The 22,272-nt window shown below is 40.5% G+C and overlaps 1 protein-coding gene across 2 annotated transcripts in view; it reads right to left on the bottom strand.

The window, feature by feature from the left end:
- Window positions 1–439: 439 nt before the first annotated feature.
- Window positions 440–22,272, bottom strand: part of samd10b (sterile alpha motif domain containing 10b) — a 48,744-nt gene continuing 26,911 nt past the window's right edge. For both annotated transcript variants that reach the window (XM_022192079.2, XM_022192077.2), the window contains exons 3-5: window positions 17,670–17,838; window positions 11,552–11,692; window positions 440–2,104 (exon numbers count right to left, since the gene is read on the bottom strand). In XM_022192079.2, the coding sequence (XP_022047771.1) occupies window positions 2,082–2,104; window positions 11,552–11,692; window positions 17,670–17,838 (333 nt within the window). In that variant the 3' untranslated portion in view covers window positions 440–2,081. The remainder of the gene's footprint in view (window positions 2,105–11,551; window positions 11,693–17,669; window positions 17,839–22,272) is intronic.

Consider the following 22,272-nt stretch of genomic DNA (forward strand, 5'->3'; position numbering starts at 1 on the left):
ATTATAGAGTTAGTTTTAATGATGGAGCAGCTGCTGGACAAAAAACTGCTTCCAAAAACTGGGTTGTTTTTCCAAAGATGGTTGCAAGAACTGATTTTTGCCTGCATTTGGAAGAAACATCTCTAACAACCTCAAAATATCTGTGGGAAAATTTTTTTAGGAATCTCTCGAACAATATCTTGTGATAAAACTGAAGAGGGTTGGCTTTGGGTTTTTAGACACTTTAAATTGAGTTGAGATGTAGACTAGTTCTGGTGCCATTCTCTCTTATGTTTGCCAGTCTTGTTAATTTATATTTAATTCTAGAGTGGGTCTTTTGTTGGTTCAGTGTTCGTTTTTAATCAGAAATCTGTCTTTTATTGTCTGCTAGCCTGACTACGAAACGCTCCACAATAAAAACAATAACAGTAATACATGAAAGTAAAATCAGGACCGAGGCTTCATCTCAATTAGTTTATTCAAAAAAGACAGCTTTCATCATGTGTCATACCATATGCCTAGATATCTGCAAGGCAGAAGAGTATTTTTCCTTTTTTGCATTTCAAACAGTTCATCAATCATCAGTGAGAGTAAACCGAAAGTGTCAATATTTACAGTACATCAGGTAATCTAAAAATAATACAGCGTGTTTTCTGCCTTTTAACAGTCAATAACTCACATTATCAACAGACAGCTTGTTAAGGGACAGATGGAAGGGTTTTGGATGGGGAAGTTTTGTTTGTTGGAAGTTTATTTCTTTATTTAAATTGTTTATTCATGTGATTTAAGCCTCATCGTCACATATCGGTGTCTGCTGCTGCCTCGAATGACATCAAAGGTGCTGGCTTGAGTCACAGTGAGAGTCTTGCATCTGGGTAGCTGTCAGAGTATCTTGATTTCTGAGTATCTGGAAATACGGCGCCGCTTAAAGGAAAGAAACAGGACAGAATTCAACAGAGACTTGTGCTTTCTCTGTGCATCTGTGTGTGAGAGACGACATACAGTAGACAGCAGCACACACAAAAAACAGACACTACAAGGCTGGGAAATACTGCCACTGTAATGCGCAAAATGTATCCTTCCATCAGCAGAAACTTACAGTGTGCGTCCCGTCTCCCTAGAGAAGATTTCTTAATATTCATACCAGATGTTGCTTTAATCTCTTCACCTATCAACATTTAAATTATTGCTTTATCAAGCATAAACAGTCAGTAATTATCACATTAACTCTCTGAGCCCCTTCCATTAATAAAATACTAAAGTACTGTTACAGTATACACAGATTAAAGTGTATGTTACTCTACAACGCTCATACTGCATATATATATATATTTCTAATTTCTCACTGAAATACTGCAGATAAGTCACAATACAAAAAGTTTTTATTGTGGGAATGACATTCAGCTTAAAGTGTTATTGTTGATCCTCCAAGTCTACAAATCCTAAAACTAAAGTCCTGAGACAAAAATGCAATGTGACATGTGGGTGAGGAATTGATTATATTGATGGGAGTCAAATGCATTTAAGACCAGCTCCAATTCCTTTTGAACAGGCTCAGGATTGATGCTTCAAATTGAAATGGAGATACATTGTCTAAATAGTAGCGTTTCAAGCAAATTTATGCTACTCTTAAATTCAAGGGATTGCCCACTTTTCCAGTCTCACTGGGTTTTTCTTTGATATAAAATATTTTCTTGAAGAAAGTGGAAAACTGTGAATCTTGCTGAAAATCTTCTCCTGAAGTCGCCCAATTAGTCCAGTCGGAATGAGACAAGAAAGCATTTGCTATGATTGAATGTGTACCAGTGTCAGGCCTAAATCATCACTACGATTGAGAATCTTTCATCTTATCGTCATTTTATAGTGGATTCCCCTGCCTCAAGTGGGGCTTTGTCTCCGTCTCAGTGTCTGTAAACCAGATTGGCCGTGTTAAATGAGAATCCTCCAGACCAGTTGGCATGTAGTCTATAGGCTCGTCCTCTCGCCTTTTACTTGTTGATTCTCTGCTCGCATATCTGAAGACAGCAGCTCTTCCATGGCTCCTAGAGACGTATTGTGACAGGGGATGAGGGAAAAGGCTGCCAAATGGATGCAGGGATGAGCTAAGAGAAATTTCCAAAGGAGGCTGCAGAGAGGGGAGAGGAGGGGGATACATAGTTAGCATTCACACAGATAGAAAAAGCAATGGTTAAAGGTCAGCAGTAGTTTGTTCCCACAAAAATGCATTTCTCTCTTTTGGTTAGTCTCTGCTAACGCACCATGAAGTTGTTTTTCCTCTGGGCTAAGCCTCCGTCGCCTACAAAACACATCCGTCTCATTTAAGAACCTCTCTGAAGTGTGGAGCTCCTCACCCTTCTGAATCTGTATGTGACACCTTAATTCCCCAGACTTGACTGTAATATCAAGTAAGCAGCGCGGCTGACCTCGTTTCATGTAACACGCTGCACTCAATTACAGAGCAACAACCTCTGTAACAACTAACATTTTAGAATGAAACACCAGTTGACTGCAAAAGTGACAGAATAATGGCGGCAGGTAGTGAAAAAGGCACTGATATGCAAAATACAAGCTGTGATTAATCAGGACAATCAAACTGAAAACTGAAAACTTCTTCAAATTAAAAGGTTCTACATTAAATCTACAAACAGGCGAAGCGAATGACATTGATCATCTTGTTACACTGGAATGTTCTGCTCGAAAAGCTTGGCTCCTGGCAAGTGGATCTTTTTTCGATATGTAGAACCCATCTTAGCATCTTACCATTGTTGCAGGCTAACCATGCACACCCCCACCCAAATACTGCTTTGGAATGGCTTGAGAAAGATAACCGAGAGCCTAAGGAGTTGATCCAGCCTCCAAACTTCCAAGATCAGATGCATGGAAGCCTCACTATGCAACTCACAGGACCCAAATATCCCAGTGCCACATACAACAGGACACTCCCAGATGCCCAGGCCTGCAGGGGTCGGAGCTGTTCTGGTGACACAAGGGGTACCTATGCAATATTAAACAGGTGGTTTTAATGCTATGATTGACTGATGTACAGTATATCACCATCCATAACAAGCCTTTGTTCACAATGTCCATACATCCATCCTCTATACACCGCTTTATCCTCAGTAGGGTCACGGGGGGCGCTGGAGCCCATCTCAGCTGACTCGGGCGAAGGCAGGGGACACCCTGGACAGGTCACCAGTCCGTCGCAGGGCCACATACACAGACAAACAATCACACTCACATTCACACCTACGGGCAATTTAGAGTACTCAATTAACCTCAGCATATTTTTGGACTGTGGCAGGAAGCCAGAGTGCCCGGAGAAAACCCATGCATGCAAACATGCAAACTCCATGCAGAAAGATCCCAGGCCCACCCCGGGATTCTAACCAGGGATCTTCTTGCTGCAAGGCGAAAGTGCTAACCACTACGCCGCTGAGCAGCCCCTGTTCACAATGTCATTATCTCAATTTCTGTCTTTCGAAACAACAGACGCGACCAGGTGGTTTCCCTGACAACTAGCCAGTTCGTTCCATCCTGAAATGACTCAAGTGTCAGACTTTTCTCTCCCAGACAGTTGGCATTTCAGCTCTAAGCCCTCCTCTCCCGATAGCCAAGGAAGACACACCACCTGTCTCCAGACACAGACAGATGTAGCGTGGCACTGAAGTGAACCTGAACCAGGAAGTGATAGAAGGGGCCGAATGGAGAGGCAGACAGGATGGAGAGCCATTGATATGACTAGAGGCTTTCAAAAACAAAGAGAGAACTGCTTGTCTGTTAGAAATTCTTTTAAATGAGCTCCCTATGGAGTCGTCAGAGCCTAGGTGCAGCAGAGGAGTGCAGAGGGAGGGAGGGAGGAGGACGAACAGCAGCCAGGCAAAATTTGTGCTAAGGAGAAATGACATGTTCCTCCTTCTTTTCTGTCTGTCACGCTCAGAGTTTCATTCATATTCTAATTCACAGCTACAGTTCAGCTGGCAGGCGCCACATGGAGCTCGGAGTAAAGCTCGGCGAGGATGGGCAACATCACAGAGGCAAAATCAGAGCTAAAAGGTTACCAAGACGGTCTCCCACGGCAACCAAAGTGCTGCCAGCAACAACTCTTTGTGGTGGGAGGGGTCAGGTGTTTTATTGAGGTTATTCGCAACATCATCAGTTTTGACTAATTAGCTGAGGCTCCGAGACTTGGCAGATGGCTACACACAAAGGCGTAGAGCGACTTTGATGAAAATTTGATATGTTGAGGGGAAGGAGGTACTGACAGTTTGTTATAAAGACATACCGACAACCAGTGGCTACGAACAAGAAGGAGGGCAAAGCTCCCACTGGGCTCTGATCTGAGTCCTCCCTCCCAAAGCTTTCCAGATGTTGCAACCCCTGCATGGTTCACACTACCCTGAGAGAGCTGAGACTCTGGGCTATGGAAGACATCAACCTTAACTCTCACTGACTGAGATAAAACAGCCAAGCCTGCTGAAAACACATGAAATAGTCTAAGTGAAGTGTCTAAAAATACAAATACAAGACTTCTGCACAAAGAACAAGAGCTTTCCCAACCATGGCAAGAAGAGACACAATAACAGACTGCTGCACTCTTGAGCATACATATATATCTATGTGTGTACATTTGCTTACAACTTTGATGCTTTCATTATATCTCCACATTCTTTTTAGTGACTATGTCATTAGGTTTTGAATTTCAAATGGTCTGCATACTTGAGACGTGTTTGCAAAAAGCTTGTAGTTTTAGTTTCAGTGGATTCCAGAACTTTGTCAGTTATAGTCCAATCCAACATTAGGCCACATGTGGAGGACAGTGAGGTGGGACAAGCTGCAGGAATTGCCTGAGAGGTTTAGTGAGCATTTTTTAAATGTCATCCTTTTTCACCGGAAACTAACTGGAACCATTGGAACCCACTTTATGTTACCTGAATTCAGCCTGTCTGTGATGGATTTTGCCTAAAGGTATCTCCTCACTCGCTGTTTACTATTTACACATGTCCAGTTTGTGATAATCTAATTATTCATCAGCTGTGGAGGAGTTTAGTTTCTAAAACTAGTTTGACTCCTATAGATTGTGTGTATAAACCTGCCACTGACTGCACATTTCAAGCAGCTTTCTCCTCCGGTGCCTCTTTCAAAATCCCCTTCACTACGGGAAACAACAACAACCTCTGGGCAGCAACCTACCACACTGAAGATTTTAAGTTTTGCTGAGGATCAGTGAGTAAGGCAGCTTTGCTCGTCTTTTTTTCCTGTGACTTTCATGCCAGCGCTCTCTTCTCTGCATGCAAATGTTCCACAAAACAATTCCCCATCGCTCTTTTAAAGGGAACACCATCACTGCGTCCTTCACTCAGCCATGCCCAATATGATTTTTATTGGTTTAAAGAAACACAAACAAGTCAGAGTGCTGTTTCCCCCACTATAACAGAGTGATATTAAGGTGCAGTCAGACCATTCTGTGTAACAGCATGGTCTATCTATGCAAGACTAGTCTAAAACAAACCAGCTGTGATTCAGCTCGCATAGCATCAGATGCTAAATGGATCTATGGATGAGTGAAGATGAGCTGTGTGTTGTGTAAAACATTGAATTTATTCTCATGTTTTCCATTTATAGATCTGTAAAAATGTAGGAAAAAACAGTGTGGAAAAGTACCACAAACACTGACTTGAATTTATTTATGAATTGCCTCTGTTAACTCAGGAAGCAAAGAAAAGTCTTGTCAGGCTTTGAAGAGATCATATGTTCTTCATGAGCCAGAGGAGAGGCCACTGTAACAGAATAAAACACCTGACCAGAGAAGTCACAAAAGCTAACCTTAAAAGAGCACTCTAGAGGTTTACGCTTGCACTTCCATAAAACTGGAGGACTTGCCAGAGAAGGATTTTAAAGGAACTTTGACAGCTGATGCAGGGGAGGCTGAGGCATCCCAAAATACTGAGTCTTATCATTGCATCACACCTCCATTTTGCAGTGAAGGTCTCCAGTCAAACCTCGGACAACCCCGAGGGTTTTGTCAGAGTTTATTTTTTGCGCCAGACTTGAGAAAAGTCCCTCCTAAATCATGTAAGACATAATAGAGTAGTTCTCCAAAGCCGAGAAATTCTGCTGACTAAGCTGACTTTTATGTGTTAAATTGGTTCAGGGCTCCTTGAATATAAATTTAATTCTGCTATCCTCATATCACTTCATTTTCAGTATTAATCAAAGTCTCTGTAAACCGCGGAGATCACCTTCAAATACACCTTTCCACAATTTCTATGGAAGCAAAATCTATCAATCCCTTTCAGTCACAGACACATGCTTTTTTAGAAATTACACATTTTTTCCCTCAGTTACTATGTGAACAACATTGTCAAACAACAATTTGCAAGACAAGTAATGTGATTTTATGTTGAGTGTGAAATGCTATTATAGCGCTTTGAGCAAGTGAGCCTGCTCAAGGCAGATTAGCACGGAGCAGGAAGTAGAAGGGCCCCGTAGCCAGGGAATAGAAGAGCCATCAGACGAAGCTTTCTTTCACTATCCATGTCCCTTCATTAACCTCTTTACTCGTCTCATTTCTTTATCTCCACAATCTGTCAGTTTCATCCGCAGTATTTCCCCAGTATCTGGTAAACATCTCACCTTCAGCCGCAGCTCTCCGTCCTTTCTTTTCTCCCTTCTACATATTTAAATCTCACCCCTCAGGTGGTCTTTTCAATCATTTGCCCTGTTAATTCTGTCTCGCAGCTTAATATCGTATGTTATTTTTCATCAAGGAGTTGGAGAGACACTGAGGCCACTTACTGATTGTTGAAGTTTAAAAATCACTGAACGGAGTTTTTTTTTTTACAATCCTGTCATGAGAGCCTTGTATGCTTGATGTTAAAGTGTGCTATCATGGATGAGATCAGAAGCAAAATCACATCAGATTCAGCCGTATTTCTGCATCTGTATTTTCACCCCCTTTTCAGAAGTTATTGTGAGATCAATATTTAATTTTTTGGTGAATCTATTGGAGATGAATCAGACCTGACAGATGGTATGACGGCTCCACTAAATCACACCAGAATTGTAAGAGTATCGGGAGAGTCGCTCAGTATGTGTGGAGTCCTGTGAGCAAAACACGAGTGCAAACCCTTAATGTGCATTAGCTACTGTATGTGTCTGCCTCTTTCTTTTTCCATTTCTCCATCACCATGCTTCGCCACACGTATCAATTCCCTCAAAACATCAGCGTTGTTCTATTTTCTCAACCCGAACCTACAGAGCGTAAGAGTGTACAGCCGTGCAAGAAGCTCTGTGAAATTTTCATTCATCCAATAACCCAGATATTTCACTAAAAAGCACAAATGTGAGGATTCGTAGTCTGGGAGTCATGAATGTGTTAACAAAACTTCATAGCAATTCATTCAATAGCTGTTGAGATATTTCAGCTTGGACCAAAGTGTTAAACTGATTGACAAACTAACAGGCTGACAGACTGACACTGTCACCCCCAGAGTCGTGCTCCTTGTAAGGATAAAGCGCCAAGACATGAGAGGCCCTGCGGCTGAGACACTGACAATAAACTGCAAGGTTTTCACTTTAAATCTGCGTCTTGATTGCTGTCATCTCTCCAGCATCATTTTATACTGAAATAATGAACATGACCTTTAACATTCTGCATCAGATTTTTAGTTGCTGGTCAGGAGAAACTTATTGCAATGCCAGTTTTCCTGCTGCAGATAATGACAAGATTGTCTTTTACAGGTTTGAGTGAAGACCTCCACCTTTGCCCCCATTCGCTGCCTTATCACCATCTCATCACGCTTTCATTTAAAACACTGAAACATCTCCCATTATCACTTTTTCCCACCTCGTTCTGCCTTTATCACCTCTGAATGCCCTCCTACCCTGTGAAGCTCAGGTGTTGTACGAGGCCACCGAATTAGCTTGCCCCTATAGCATCGAGTCAGAGCCTGCTGAACTGAGAAATTACATTTGCACTGCTCAGTTAATGAAAGTGTCCAACAGCAGTTTAATTCTCTCTCCTGACCAGTTAGTCACATTGCATCTAAATTTAATTCAAAACACTTGATTGGCATGAAAGCCCTCAAAAGCCTGAATATCTTATTTTGTATCTGCGAGGAATGAGCTAAAATGATTGAGAGACAAAGCATAAAATGATGAGTTTGTTGTAATTCATCAATGTAAGGCACATGCCACGCAACTCTGACATGCACAGTTTGAATCTGAATTTAAACTGATGTTTATCCAGTTTCTCAGACATCCTGTCCGCATTTTCTACACAATTAAACTACATTGTCACATACGTTTAGAGGGAAATGTATTTTCTTCCAGAATCTAATCAACATATTCCTTTACAGTTGCTCCTTTTTAAGTGAATCAAATGTTAGATGGGGAGGAACTCATTAACCTGGTAACCCAGATAATGGAAGAAAAGCTTTAAACATGTTGTGAAAGTCTCATATTTTAAGTCAAACCATGATATTGTCCTAAATCTACCCAAGTTGTTTTGGTGCCTAAACCTAACTAAGCTTCTAATATGTATAATTATTATTGTGAAAGTGAAACTTTAACCCAAAGCACAATATTTTTCTAAAACATAACCAAGATATTTTCGTGCCTAAACCTAATCAAAAAGTGAGTGAAACCTAAATCTCAGAATAATGCACTTTCATGGGCTTTCAGACAGCATTTTTTGTAACATCAAAGTCCTACCTTGCAGGGAGAAACTACAGTTATCTCAAAATGTAAATGAGAATGCAGTTCAGTTGTATAAAAATGTAAATTTTGTGAGTCGTGTTTGGGAATGAGAATTGTGCTAGACTCAAAGAATTATTAAACACAGAGCTCCATTTCAGTCATTAGGCTTAATCCACGTCTAAGTGCATTACTAAAAGTGTGAGACTGAGTTTAATATAATACATCACCACCAATGTGAAAGGCTGTTTTATTTTTGGTGCCTTTAACCTTTGTCCGTTTTGATTTTGTATGTATGTATCCAGCATCAGAGTAAAATCTAATTTCTTTTTTTGGTGTTTACATTGGCTGATTTTCATCTGTGACAGTCCTTCCAGTTCTTTGATTACAGGCAGCGTCTCTCATCACTTTTGCTCATTAAGTCAGAAATCAACAACTTTTCAAATTAGTTTTTCTAGACAGTTGAAAATACTCTGTTTAAGCACTTTAAATTGTGTTATTCAATGACCTGGAATGACCTCTTCACAATCTCAAATGTCATCGTATAGTCAGAAGTCTGTTCAGTTGGTTTCAGTATTATTTCAAACCGTCCGTCTCACTTTCACAGTGCTGTGGGGTTATGGATCTCTTCCAAATTGTCTGGCCCATGTGCACAGGTCATGTGGTGTCTACAATAACACTCTCAGGTCCCAAAGGACGGGTCATGGAAGGATTAAAATGGACATCAAATGTAATTATCAAACACTTACCTAAAAGTAGTCTGCAATGAGCAGAAATATGCAGAAAACTACACAAGAACAGCATCAGTGGCATGCATGATCAGAAAGTGAGAGCGTGAGTTTCTCAAAGTACAGAGTCCACTTCATTTGCGTGTTTGAATGTAACCGGTGATTATAAGAGCCCTTACAACATCAGTTCAAAATGATCACTTGATGGCAAAAACAACTTCATTGCTCAGTCTGATTTACCAGGATATTCAATTTCTGCCAAAAGCACTTATGCCAACGGAGATTGGGCCATTTAGAGCAAATGGCTATGCTGTTATTTTTGTAAAAGAAAAGAAAAAAAGGAAAAAAAAAAGCCCTGCTCTCCAGGATACTTTAAAACCTCCAAACAAGTTTTGCTCCTTGTAAGTGCAAAATTACAAGGGAGTATATTGGAAGCAACAAGCTTTTTGCAATTCCTTTTAAATACTGCAGACCCCCTGTCATTTGAGGCCTGTTGTCAAATGCATGTTGAGCATGTGCCAGGATGCTGCTGCTGAATACAAGTCATAAAATTGAAGATTATCGTACCCAAAGGAAAACTTCAGTGAAATAGCCATAAGATGTCAGGCGTTTAGCTTTGACTACAAAAGAAAATGAGTAATGCATGACATTTTTGAAGATCATGTTAATCATGTTAAAAAGTTGTAAAAAAAAAAACATTGTACTTGCCACACGCAAGTTTTGTATGATGTAAGCACTTATGCAGTGTTTATTCAGGTAGTTAATGGAATAATTTGATGCATAAACTGAAAGATTGTAAAAATCCATTTTTATCGTGTTTTAGAGGTGTAAAACAAAAGGTGTTGTAAAAGACGCTTACTACTGCCATTCCTCCAGTCCCATCCTCAACCAAATGACAAGCCAGCAACATTTTATCTAGTTTGTAAGTGACAGGCATCAAACCAGAAGTTTGCAAAATCAGTGCACACACTGCCTATTGATGCTTGATGAGCTGTTCAGAGTGAGATGTTGCCCCACAGTCCACCTTTACTTTCTAGAGATTCTCTGTTAATTCTAAAAAGGCTCATCAATGAGTAAAACACACCAAATGTTCCACTGTTGAATGTAAGACTGAACACATTAGTTTTCATGTACTCCCAGGAAATGGGGAACTGAAGACCAGTGGATTACTTTTATTTTTTATGTCAATTTCCACAACAATTGGAAAATCCTTGTGCGAGGATAATGTTGCTATGTTACCATTAGCTTTGATCATATGTATACAGGTCAGAGCTCTGGAGAAGTTTTTTCAGTTAGCGTCAAACGATTGAAAATGTGTGAAATAGTGACTGGAACACAACCTACATGTTAACTAGCAGACACTTAAAGTTGTTTCCACCACCATACACATTAGTTAAAAACATCAGCTGTTCAGTGAATTTGGCGATATTTTCGTGAAGAATGAAAGCTCAGTTGATGCCAATCACAGAGCAGAGGGCTTTGACTATGGGTTATACCACTGTGGTCAAATATATATTCTTTATGAAAATCTTTACAATATTTTGAGCTGGACACATTCTGGGGCCATGTGACAGTACAATAGTTTGCTGAACGCGGGCACAATACAGGACCTTTAAGCAATCCACTAGGAACATTTGAACTGGAATCTAGGTCCACTGAGTGAAAGGAAATCGTGCAGACGTTTTCCTTTGAGGACTCACCATCATTGAAGTCACTAATGCACAAAGAAAAGAACTACCTCCAACAACCACCACATCAGAGAAAAACATGGGAACGATAAGCAAGCCACATCAAGGGCTGACTCCAGGTCAGCAGAGATTGACTGAGCCGCTTCATTGATGGCTGGATAATAAAAGTGTTTACCAAAGTCATCATTCAGAGGCGGTGCAGCAAATCAACAGCTCCCATCAATAAAACCACACGGCCACAAACAATTGCACTTGGATGCCCAGCTCCACGCATGTCACAGCAGGCATGCTCGGTCTCACACTGCCTCCTTCCAATTTAACCAAACCCAACTGCTCTCCCCCTCCGTTTCTCAGAGTCTTTGTACTTCCCTTTGTCTCACAAACGCAAACGAAAACCCGGCACACAATAACGCCCAAAAATAGACGACAACATGGTTACTCACCGCACAACATGGTACTTACTTCTACTAAGGAGCTGCAGGTTGCGAACCTCTTCTCTGACCTGCAGCTGGAGGACCTGTTGGAGGACCTCCTGCCTCAGCGTCTCCTGGACGATTCCCATCCTCTCCAGCTTCTCCCCGTTCAAACGCAGCAAAGCACGTCCTGCCAGGGAGGAGGCGTGGAGGGGTTAAGTTTCTCCATTAATTGAGAAAAACTGTAATATTTACACCGATTAATATGAACACAAGACTTGAATAAACATCTTTAGTCTTTTGTAAATCAGTGTTCAGTCAGTCAGATGGCAAAATACTTGGTTTATGAGAATCTATAAGAAAGCTGTTGGAGCATAAAATGATATTTTAAAGTGTTTACTAATGCATAGAGTTTGTCAGCAATTATAGCTTCCCTTATAAAGTGATATTTTATGTAATAAAAACTGTTCATTCATTTTGTGTGTACGCTTAACTGCATGGGAGTTATAAATACATAAGGAAGATCTAAAGCGAGGAGTTACTTTACTACAAAGTTATTTTATCTATGTACAGTACATAATTAATGTGTCGCATGTAGAGTGCATCAATAGGCACTTTTCAAGTGGTGCCATACACTCTTCACAAGATTAAATTCATCTCTGGATGCTGTTGTGAACATAAATACAGACACAGCACAAAGCTGTGCTCCAGATCAGATTAGACTCCCTCATGTATAACTGACAGATAAATATGAACTCTAATGGTTCGCCACACTTCTCCAAAATGTCTCCAGGTTCAAAACACAACCATTTCTTGAGGGGTTCGCAGGCTTTAAAGATATTTATGTGTTTCCTATTGTTAAATATGTGTGAAGGATACTTGATTTGTCATATGAGGGTCTACATTTTGCATGTGTTGAGAAAGGACAAATATTTGCCTGACATTGACACTACTGCAAAATATGACTTAATTTATGCTGTAGCTTGCAGATTCACAATCTCATTTACATGAATGGGTAATGCGTATATTTCCTAGTTAGCACTGCAGCCTTGCAGTTAGCAACAGAAAAGAGCTTGGCATAGAGAAGGATTACTGAGACTGGCTGCTCTCTGTGGTTCCGTTTTACTACAGAGTTTGATAGTTAACCCTGGGGAGACACACATTTAACATACCATTACCCACAGTAAACAACTTTTACAACCAAGCTGCACTAAACACAATATGAAAAACTTTTATGTGTGGAGGTGTAGGCACAGACACATACAGAGAGGCTACAGTGGGTAGGAGAGCTGCGTCCTTCACCGGTGCACACAGAAGAGGAATCCATCATACCTGCAGCAGCTCTGTACGACACCCAAATCATAATTAGACTCATTATTCATGCAGCTCCCATTCCATTCATTCCCATTTCCTAGCCCCGAACATTAGCACATCCGCTGTATCTCTGTCTTTTTTTCTCTCTTTCTGTACCTGGGCTTCAAGCATGGCCCGCAGAGGGAAAATGCCACAGCTTATGTATGCCTGTATGAATGTACAGCGCGTACTTCATTCATACACATAGTAAATACTCTTTGTTTCTCTTTGTCTCATTCTTCTTTCACACACAAACACAATAAAAAAAACCCTGTTTAGTGTTGCTTTATTTACCCACTTAGCAGAAGAGGAGAAAAGATGAGAACAGCAGACTGCCAGAGAATGGAAAATGGAACGAGAATTAGAGTCCTATACGTCCGCAGTCCTTTTTCTGAGCCCATGAAATATAAATACCCTTATTAGAGAGTCAGTGGTCATATTTTATAAGACAGGCTTTATAGTGGAGAACAGATTTGTGTGTGCAGACTGAGGTAGGTCTGCTGTGACCCCCCAGTGGACCCAGTCTGGGGCTAAGTGCCTCTAAAACCATCTGTAAAGAAAAATGTAACATGCCCCGAGCCATATTATCCTCAAGAGTTTAAGAAGCAGCGGTGCAGGTAAGTTACAAAGTAATAACCTTCATGTCTCCTAAAACTGAAACAATTAAAATACCACACTGCTCCACGAAAAATGTTGGCGAGCTAGTAGCGGCAGTTATCCATAAGAGCCCAACAGTTGTATTTTCTGTTTCTGGAAGCCTTTTGTTTCCATCAGTTTACGTGACTTCTTTACAGTCTTTCCATGTTTTCAGCTGTGTGACTCGGCTGACTCATCTGCTGACCAATGCACTCTCACAAATCAAACTGCAGCGCCGTCTATTCCAATCTAAATTTTATTTTACTTTACATAGCTGCTCTGCTGCAGTGTATGAGCGTGTGTGTGTACGTGTGCACCCTGTGGAGGTAAAATGAAATAGGATTTCAGATTGAAAAGTACTTTTTATGACAGTATTGACATTTAGAACATTTAGCAGTGAATCCAATCTCTCAGGACGTCTGTACTTTGACCATTTTCCACTGTCCTCGGGGAAACTTTTTCATCAAAAGATGCTTTATTAAAAGCAAATGACTGATCCTTTAAAACGAGTAAGCCCACAACTGAGCATTACATCTGAAAGCAGCGATAATTATGATTTTTCTTTTCTCCACAACCGAGCTCTTTCAGATATGAAGCATACAGCTCTCCCTGGAACCAAACACGCCAAATGAGGGCAGAACTGTCAGCCAGCCTTTGCCTTACAACCAGATGGGCTGGAACAATACAGACGAAGTTACCTCCTCTGTGGCTCCAGTCCCTGGGAGAAAAAGCTATGACAAACCAGTTAGCTTTCATAATGGTTGAATGGTTGGAGTGCGTGTGTGTATGCACAGGCAGATTATTTGCTTTTCCTCAGAGTCCAGGTGCTCTCTGTTTCAAACATCGAGTCGAATAACCCATTTTGTGCGAGCACAACTATCTTGGGGACACAACAATAATTTTCCATTCATTTTGTGCACATTTTCAGCATTTTTTTCACACCCTCGCCAACCTCTTCACCCCATCTCCACGAAAGCCCCTCTCATGTGTGCTTGCCAACAGCAGTGCCAGCGCGTCCTCGAGAAACCACTGCCCTTGCTCTGCGAATGTGTGTGTGTGTGTCTACAAATGAGACAAAGCAGATGAATAGAGCTCAAATCAATTCCCTTCAGACAGACTTAATACAGCTCCTAATAATTGCCTGCAGATAGGGAAAGTATGCTGTCAAAGGGAGAAAAGAGACACAAAAACAAAAGCCATTTCAATAGAGATCGCTTCTCTCAATTTGGCTTCAAAATAAATTGCTTATTAACAATGTCTGTGGGCAAATGGGAAGCAGTTCTGCCTTGGCTGGGACAATAATGACTCTTAAAGCAGTCTGAAAGCAATCCAAGAGGGAGGAAGGTAAAGACTTCCTTATAAAAAAAACAACCTTTAGTTTAAACCTTTGATAGTCGACCAATTCAATTCATGCTGTCCCTGAAGGCCTACATACAGTATTACCTTTCTGTATGCTTGTATAAACAGTTCTTCCAAGGTTAAGCACGTAGCCATGGGTACATTTACAATTTAACTCATTACATTTCACTTTCAGAAAATAGTCAGCAAACTGCATATTCTCTCTATCTGTCATTCACAGCTGGTCACCTGCATTGGGATATATTACCTTGATAAGAAAAGAAAGAATATTAATGCAAGGTGTAAACAGGGCAGTAGCTGCAATGCAATCTCGTCTGTAAGGCCACATGTGGAGGTGCACAGTCTATCTTATTTTGAGATCAGATCTCCGCCTGTAAATGCAATCCGTGAAGCTTGCAGTCATGTCATGTCTGTACATGAGCTGAGGACAGCAGATATCCGATTATTGACTTCACACCCGATGACCTACTGCACATTAGCAATCTCTTATCACGATGCAGCCCGAGAGTAGCAAGGAAATCAGGCGAAAAATAAAAACCCCTGGTGTGAACACAAGGCTCATGATCAGGAATCATTATTCAGATTTGATTTTTAAATGCAAAAACAGGGCATCCATGACTAAATCACCTGTAGGTCTGACTATATTTAGACTAATCTCATTATTTATGTGCAGAAATTGCTAAACAACAAGGTCGTGCAGGAAGTATTCAGATCCTTGACTTAAAGCAAAATTATTAACAATAAAATACAATAATTGATTTTGCGATTTTCTCTCCCTTTAAAGGAAGAAGGCAACCAGTGTGGACTACTTGATGTTCTGATATGACAAGTTGCCTAAGCTTGCTAATGCTAACACACTTTTTTTTTTTTTAAATATACATAGACGATATTAGTTCCAGTGCAATCATTAGTTGCAGTGAAACCGACATGATGTTTCATTTACTTTCCTGTTTTACTTCTGCTACCGTCACAGCACATTTTTGAGTTTACCATTATCCTGTAGTTGTTACTTCTGGCTACAGTGGCGACTGTTTAGCAAAAGTAACCTGAGATCGCTTTCAGCAAAAGCAATAATACCCCAATGTGAAATACACCTCTACAGGTAGAATTATGGAATTCAGAATGTTCTGTAAAAGTACTTATTATGCTTAACAGCCACTTCCAGGTATAATCTACTACACCGACTATATCCTTTTATAAATGTATCATATATTTAGCATGCAAAACCTCATGCTGTAAAAAAAAAGCAGCGCCTGCAGCTGTCAAATAAATGTGGTGGCAGGATAAAATTTCTCTGCAATTTAAACACATTTGAAAATTCAATTAACTGCAAATGCTTCAAAATTGTCAAAAATAAAGGGTGTTTCGAATCTTTACCGCAAGTGGATGAGCAATCGACATGTTATGTGTTAATTTGTGATCGCAGGTTCCACATATTTTACTGTGTGGTCGAACATAATTATTATCACAAGTCTTTTGACCAGCACCCAACTGAATTAGCAAAATGTTGTGCATTACTAGTACTAAGAATAACAGGAATCGGAACAGACAGTAAAATCAGTAGTGATAAAATGTAATGTAATGAATTTTTAAAAAAACTACATCAAAAGATTAATTTCCATGCACAAATGAAATGCAGAAGCCAGAGAAGAAGCTGCAGAAGCTACACTGATCTCCTCCGGCAGCTTGTTCTACTGCAGTGGCATCCAGACTGAGAGATGCATTTACTTTTGGGTCACTGAACTAACATGATACAGACACAGAATCCATTCCCTGACTGTTGGCGAGATCCAACAAAAACAGGGACAGAATTCATACGAGAAAGATTTATTGATGCGATCCTTTGATGCTGACCGTATGCATCAACAACAAAAACGTATAGTCAGCCACCATTTGCACAAGAACACACAGCGGCTAACAACCGAGGTGAAATGAAATCCAGCTGGACATCAGCAAGTGAATGCATAAGGATAATTAGATCTGGGCTACTCTCTCACTCCCTCTGTTTGAGAATACATAAATAAAAATGACCAGATCTGAGCTGCTGTAGTTATGACAGTGGCAGCACTGTTAACCCTCGAGCCAGTGTGTATGTACGCGTCTCTAAGTGCCTGTGTGTGTGTGCGCAAATGTAAGTGAGTGGTGGTTGACCCTACGGCACAGAACAGCAATCTGTTCTCTGTGAGACACTAAAAAAGAAACTGCTCGGCCGTCTGGTCTGTCAAGTGTGTGAATAAATGTGTGCTCGTGCGCTCTCGCTCGTGTGTGGTTACTGGCGTCGCAGTCCGTGTACACGAGCGCTCACGTGCTTTTGTGTGGGCTTGCTGACAAATAAATGTGTGCGAGAGCGTGTTGTTTGAACTCAAAACACGATAACCCACCATTTTTTCCGCAGCTTTGCCTTTCTTCTCCAAAAATAGGCTGCACTCCTTCCGTTACCTCACATGAATGCCTTTTAAATCTCCTTTGCAGAGATTTGGGTGTAAACCTGTTTCCAGTTGAAAAAGCTAAGCTGTTGAACCACAAACCTAAAAATAAAACTTGTGCGAGGTTTGCTAAGCCTTTTACGGCATCGGTTCACAGTGTGTCAGTCCGAACAAGCATCACTTCTGTGCTTATTGAAAGGACAAGAGGTCAATGAACATCAGGCAAGACAAAAAGATCACCTCTAGGTTACCAATTTTACACCTTATAGTCGACTAACTGGTGTAGTCATGGACATTTTCTACCAAAACAACACAAGAACAAGGCACAGTCATTACAGAGTTTTACTAAGAACTGATGCTGCTGTGTGCATCTTCATGTATAGTGCACTGTACCTGTAATGGCGTGATGGGAGAAGGCCTCTACATAGGTCAGGTAGTTGTGAGGACAGTGTTTCTTAAGCCACTTGCAGACATCCTGCTGAGTCCACAGCACCACAGGTTTAGACAGGCTGGACAGCGTAGGACTGGTGTGATACACAGTGAAGGCTTCACCTGGACGCAGCTGAAAGAACAGAAAAAGCAGAAAACTTTATATTAATACAGTGCGTATGTAAATATACAGTATTATCAAGACAATGAAAGGGTATGTGTGCTTATTGCCGTTTTAATTTCCTCAGGTACTATATTGCACTTTGGAACATTGCTTTTTTTCTTATTGCTTTTTTCCCCCAGATAAACACCTTGTAATTGCTCCACAGCTTACTTAAATATGCAACACATGGTATTTTTTCATTAGTGTGAAATTAGCTTGGATGATACATTCTGATGCCACAGTTTGGCACAAAGTCCCCTCTGGTAGTCTAGTAAACCACAATTACAGCATGTGCAGAGAGCAAATAGTCTCATAATTAAAAAAAAAAATCACATGTATAAGCATGTATTACTGTGAAGCCTGTGGTGTTATTTTATATTTTGTGGTTTAAAAATTTGCTCATGACCTTTAACCATTTGCAGTTTAACAGATTTTCTCCAGTGGGGAACAAATGAAATGCACCAAATGTACCTCAAAATCAACATAAGGTTTAAAAGCATGTAGGCATATAAGGGCCAATGGATGCTGTTACTTTGATTAAAATGGGAGGCTCGTCTTTCACCTTTCAACCCTAATTTCGAAAGACAGATGTAAAGCTGCGATTTGTCCTGCATCACCGTATTTTCTCCACAATTCTAATTCCATGCAATGTTACACTTCACCTCTCTGTCAACAGCATATATTGATACAGTAATTACATTCCATATATATTTTCTCCCAGTATTTGTGCTGACGTTTGTGTCTTATTGTGACTGGTGCGGTCTTTTAGCAAAGGTAATTTTCCCTGACGGCACCACCTTCATTATGCAGGCAGCACAGCATTAGTGTGATTCCGTCATCTTCATCTTTCGGCTACATGAGCATGTCTCTTTTCCTCTCCGTTTTTTTGTTTACTCTCGCCTCTTCTTCACACACCGTCCTCTGATCCCTGAAAGTTGTCAGGCAGCACGGCTTTTCTTTGTGTGTCACGGCCATGCGCAGGGAATTAATAGGGACATTAATGAAGTCACAACCAGTTCATATGGGCAGTACGCTCAACCATCTCCTCGTCCCCTCGGCTCTCTTGTGCGATTTACTCTCATATCTAATCCATTCATTCATGCTCTGGCTGAGCCAACTTCACAACAAAAGCTTTGGCTGATTTTCAACAGAAAAACAAAGAACCGCTGCCAAACGCTCCACTCCATAACTGACTGCATTTAATGGGATTATGTATGCTGAAATGTCATACACACAAATGCAACTTGCACATTCTCTCGTAGCTTAATATCCAGCGATCTCGCCGTCGCTTCCCCGTTAATGACACAAAGACCAGTTCACAGAACACCTTCACATCCTAATATGCGATGGATACAATTTCATAACTATTTACATCTTTGCCAGCTGCTTTAATGGGATCCTCTATCAATTTAAGCACCAATCAGCCCTGTCAAGTTCTGGCTGGTCCACTAGCTAACTGCATTCTGCTTTGTAGGCCTTGATTGGAAACAACTCCCATTTCCCCGCTCCAGTGTGTTTGCTTGCTTCCTAATTACACACATACTTCTGCCTGGACTCAGTGAAGTGCTGAGGCCATTTTAATAATCTAAATTTACTGCTCACTCCCACCATTAATTGCCATCGAGCTGCGAGAGGTGTGGAAATGGTCTCTCTTATGGATGATTGAGTATGGAGAAGAGAGGGTAAAAATGTTACCTCATCTTCGGATAGCCATAACTTCATCCTGCATCCAAGCTGCAAGTCTGCTGATTTAGCACCTATCTGTTGTCTATGTTTGTCCACATGTTGGCACAGCTGAGTGGATATCTCCATAAGAGGATGGACAGTCATGTGTGCAGAAATTAACAAGACAAATAAATTTTGGTCTAGATGTTAGGCAGGTTTTGTAAGCTGAGGACAGAGTGTTGTTTCCAGTCTTCATGCTAAGCTAAGCTAAGCTAAACGGCAGCATGAGAACATTTCTAAAAAATGTGAATCTATTATTTTAAAATACGACTTCCTAGTACATAAAACTATGTTGGGTGGAACTAAAGATGTTAAATAGGTTGAGTTAATACCAATGTGGCTGTTGGGGGATAAGAACAAGGTTAATTTAGTGTTTGCTTCTCAGTGTGTGCTCCATGAGAGGTTTAACAAGAAATAGACGCATTGGAAACACGGAGAGTAATCGGTCACGTCTGAAGCGGGGACTGTGAACATTTTTAATTGGAACCGAGAAGTGCTGCATTAAATAACAAAAATGAAGGTAGGTGAAATGATGTTCATATGCCAGAGTAATAGTAATAGGCAACGCACACAGGGTGTTGCACTTATGAGTGAAGAGAGCAAATTTCCCTGCTGGCTCTTCAACCCTTAATGTTAAAACATAAATCAACACTATTGCAGATGGTGCGGCCAAAAATTCAGCAGGCGAATTCATTATAATCCAGGGACCTATTTTGTGTGAGAAAATAAATTTGAATAAATAGAGCATATATGCTCCAACAAAGATGACCAAAGAACTGTAATAATGTTTCTTTATCTTTATCTTCAAAAATGGCAAAGCTACAGGGGCGCCGCCTCATTACAGAAGAAATGAAATGTACTTTAGATCCACCGAGGGGTCATCGAGTACCGTAACAAATCGGGGAAACTGATATAGATCTTTGCTTATAAATGCCAGATTTGTATTAATTACTTATTGATGTTTGTTGCCATTTATTTAACTGCGCAGGAACTGAGCGAACAGCATGGAGACAAAGAAAGACAACAGGCAGATGGGGAGGGTGAACAAAGACAGTAAACGACAATAAGAAAGAGAAGACGGTGAGATGGGGAGTGGGCTCCTCTTTGTGTGAGTAATGGCCTTCATCATCATGAAGCCAGACCGAAGGGAAATGGAATGATAGCTCCCCATCATCCCACCCTCTCTTTCTTTTTCCTCCCTCGCTCTTCTCGCTCCGTTTGTTGGCCATCCATCAGACTGTATCTCCTCTGGCCAGTTCTCTCCAGTACCTGTTCGACTCTATACTACCTCCCCGCTCCTCCCGAGACCTACTTCTGTCCAGCTGGAGGAGGTCCCTCATTTGTTATGTACAGAGGAGGAGGAGGACGAGGTGGGGGTGTTGGAGGGGGGAGCCATGGACCTGCAGTGGGTGAGGGGGCATAAGCAAAGTGGAGGCTGGATATGGAGTAGGATTAAGGACACAGAGGGGGAAGGCAGGGAATATATATGCACCGATATGTTATAGTCAGCATCAACTGTTCAGTGCCCTGGATTTAGCATTTAAATATTCAAGTGTGCTTCTTATTTACCCTTAATGTGTCGAACAGAAATTACAGCTGGACAAAATATAATTTTTGGCGCAATAGTCATGTAAAGTACGATGTGAACACATGATGCTACAATTTTTTTTAGCTTCGTCATACAAAAAGAAGCCTCATAACTTTTTCACTGTCGATGACTAATCTATAAAAATATATTTGTCTCCTTTTTATTTATACATTTGACTGTAAAGTAATCAATTTATTGAAAACCCTGTTGTCTGTTTTGTTTTTCCAAATATCTGTGCCCTGTCTGGAAAACAAAAAGGAAAAAAAAAACACAAACACACACAAATTGTAATATTTTTGCAGCCAAGGGCAATAATAGTTCTAAGTGTGAAAACAATGCAAAATTATTTACATTCTTTTAATTGTTTGTACTCACAGGTACATGTTTTTATTGTTATCTTACATCAGACATGTCTACTTCAGTAGCTTTTTGATATATTTGTGTGTTTGAAAAATCTGGGGGAAAAAAATCTGGAAAATAAGGAGAAAAAATATAATAAATGTATACAATAATTTCAGATTGTTTTCAACGTCAGCAAAAGTTCAGAAATGATTTAGCCTGTATGAGAGAAATTCTAGACTGGCAAAAAACTACAGAAAGAGGAATTTTGGTAACTTGCACACCAAGATATGTGGAAACAAGGCCACCTCTGTCTGTACAGTGAATATGAAGCTTCAGTCAGAATCTAGTTAGCTTAGGTTAGCACAAAGACCAGAAACAGGGACATAACCAGCAGTGTTTTGTTAGAAGGTTAAAAACACTCACTAAGTAACATACTAGAGTATCTTGATGGTTTAATCTGTACAAAAAAAACATCAGAATGTAGCCACTGGAGACTCAAGAAAGTCACCAAGAAACAACATCCTAAAAAATCACAATTTTTACATTTTGGTTTTGGCACAAATTAAACTAGTTAGGAGTTATCATATGTCCATTAGTTCTTTAAAGATGCTCGTGGGAGAAATATTTTGCACTTTGTGGACATAAACAAAGAGCATTCCTGAACTTAATGCTAAGTTGCAAAGCTGCTTCAATTGGTTACTGACTGGAGCTTCAGATTTACAGTCGTGTGAAAAACCCGAGCACATTCC

This window comes from Acanthochromis polyacanthus, chromosome 6, assembly GCF_021347895.1.
Source record: "Acanthochromis polyacanthus isolate Apoly-LR-REF ecotype Palm Island chromosome 6, KAUST_Apoly_ChrSc, whole genome shotgun sequence".
Lineage (NCBI taxonomy): Eukaryota > Metazoa > Chordata > Actinopteri > Pomacentridae > Acanthochromis > Acanthochromis polyacanthus.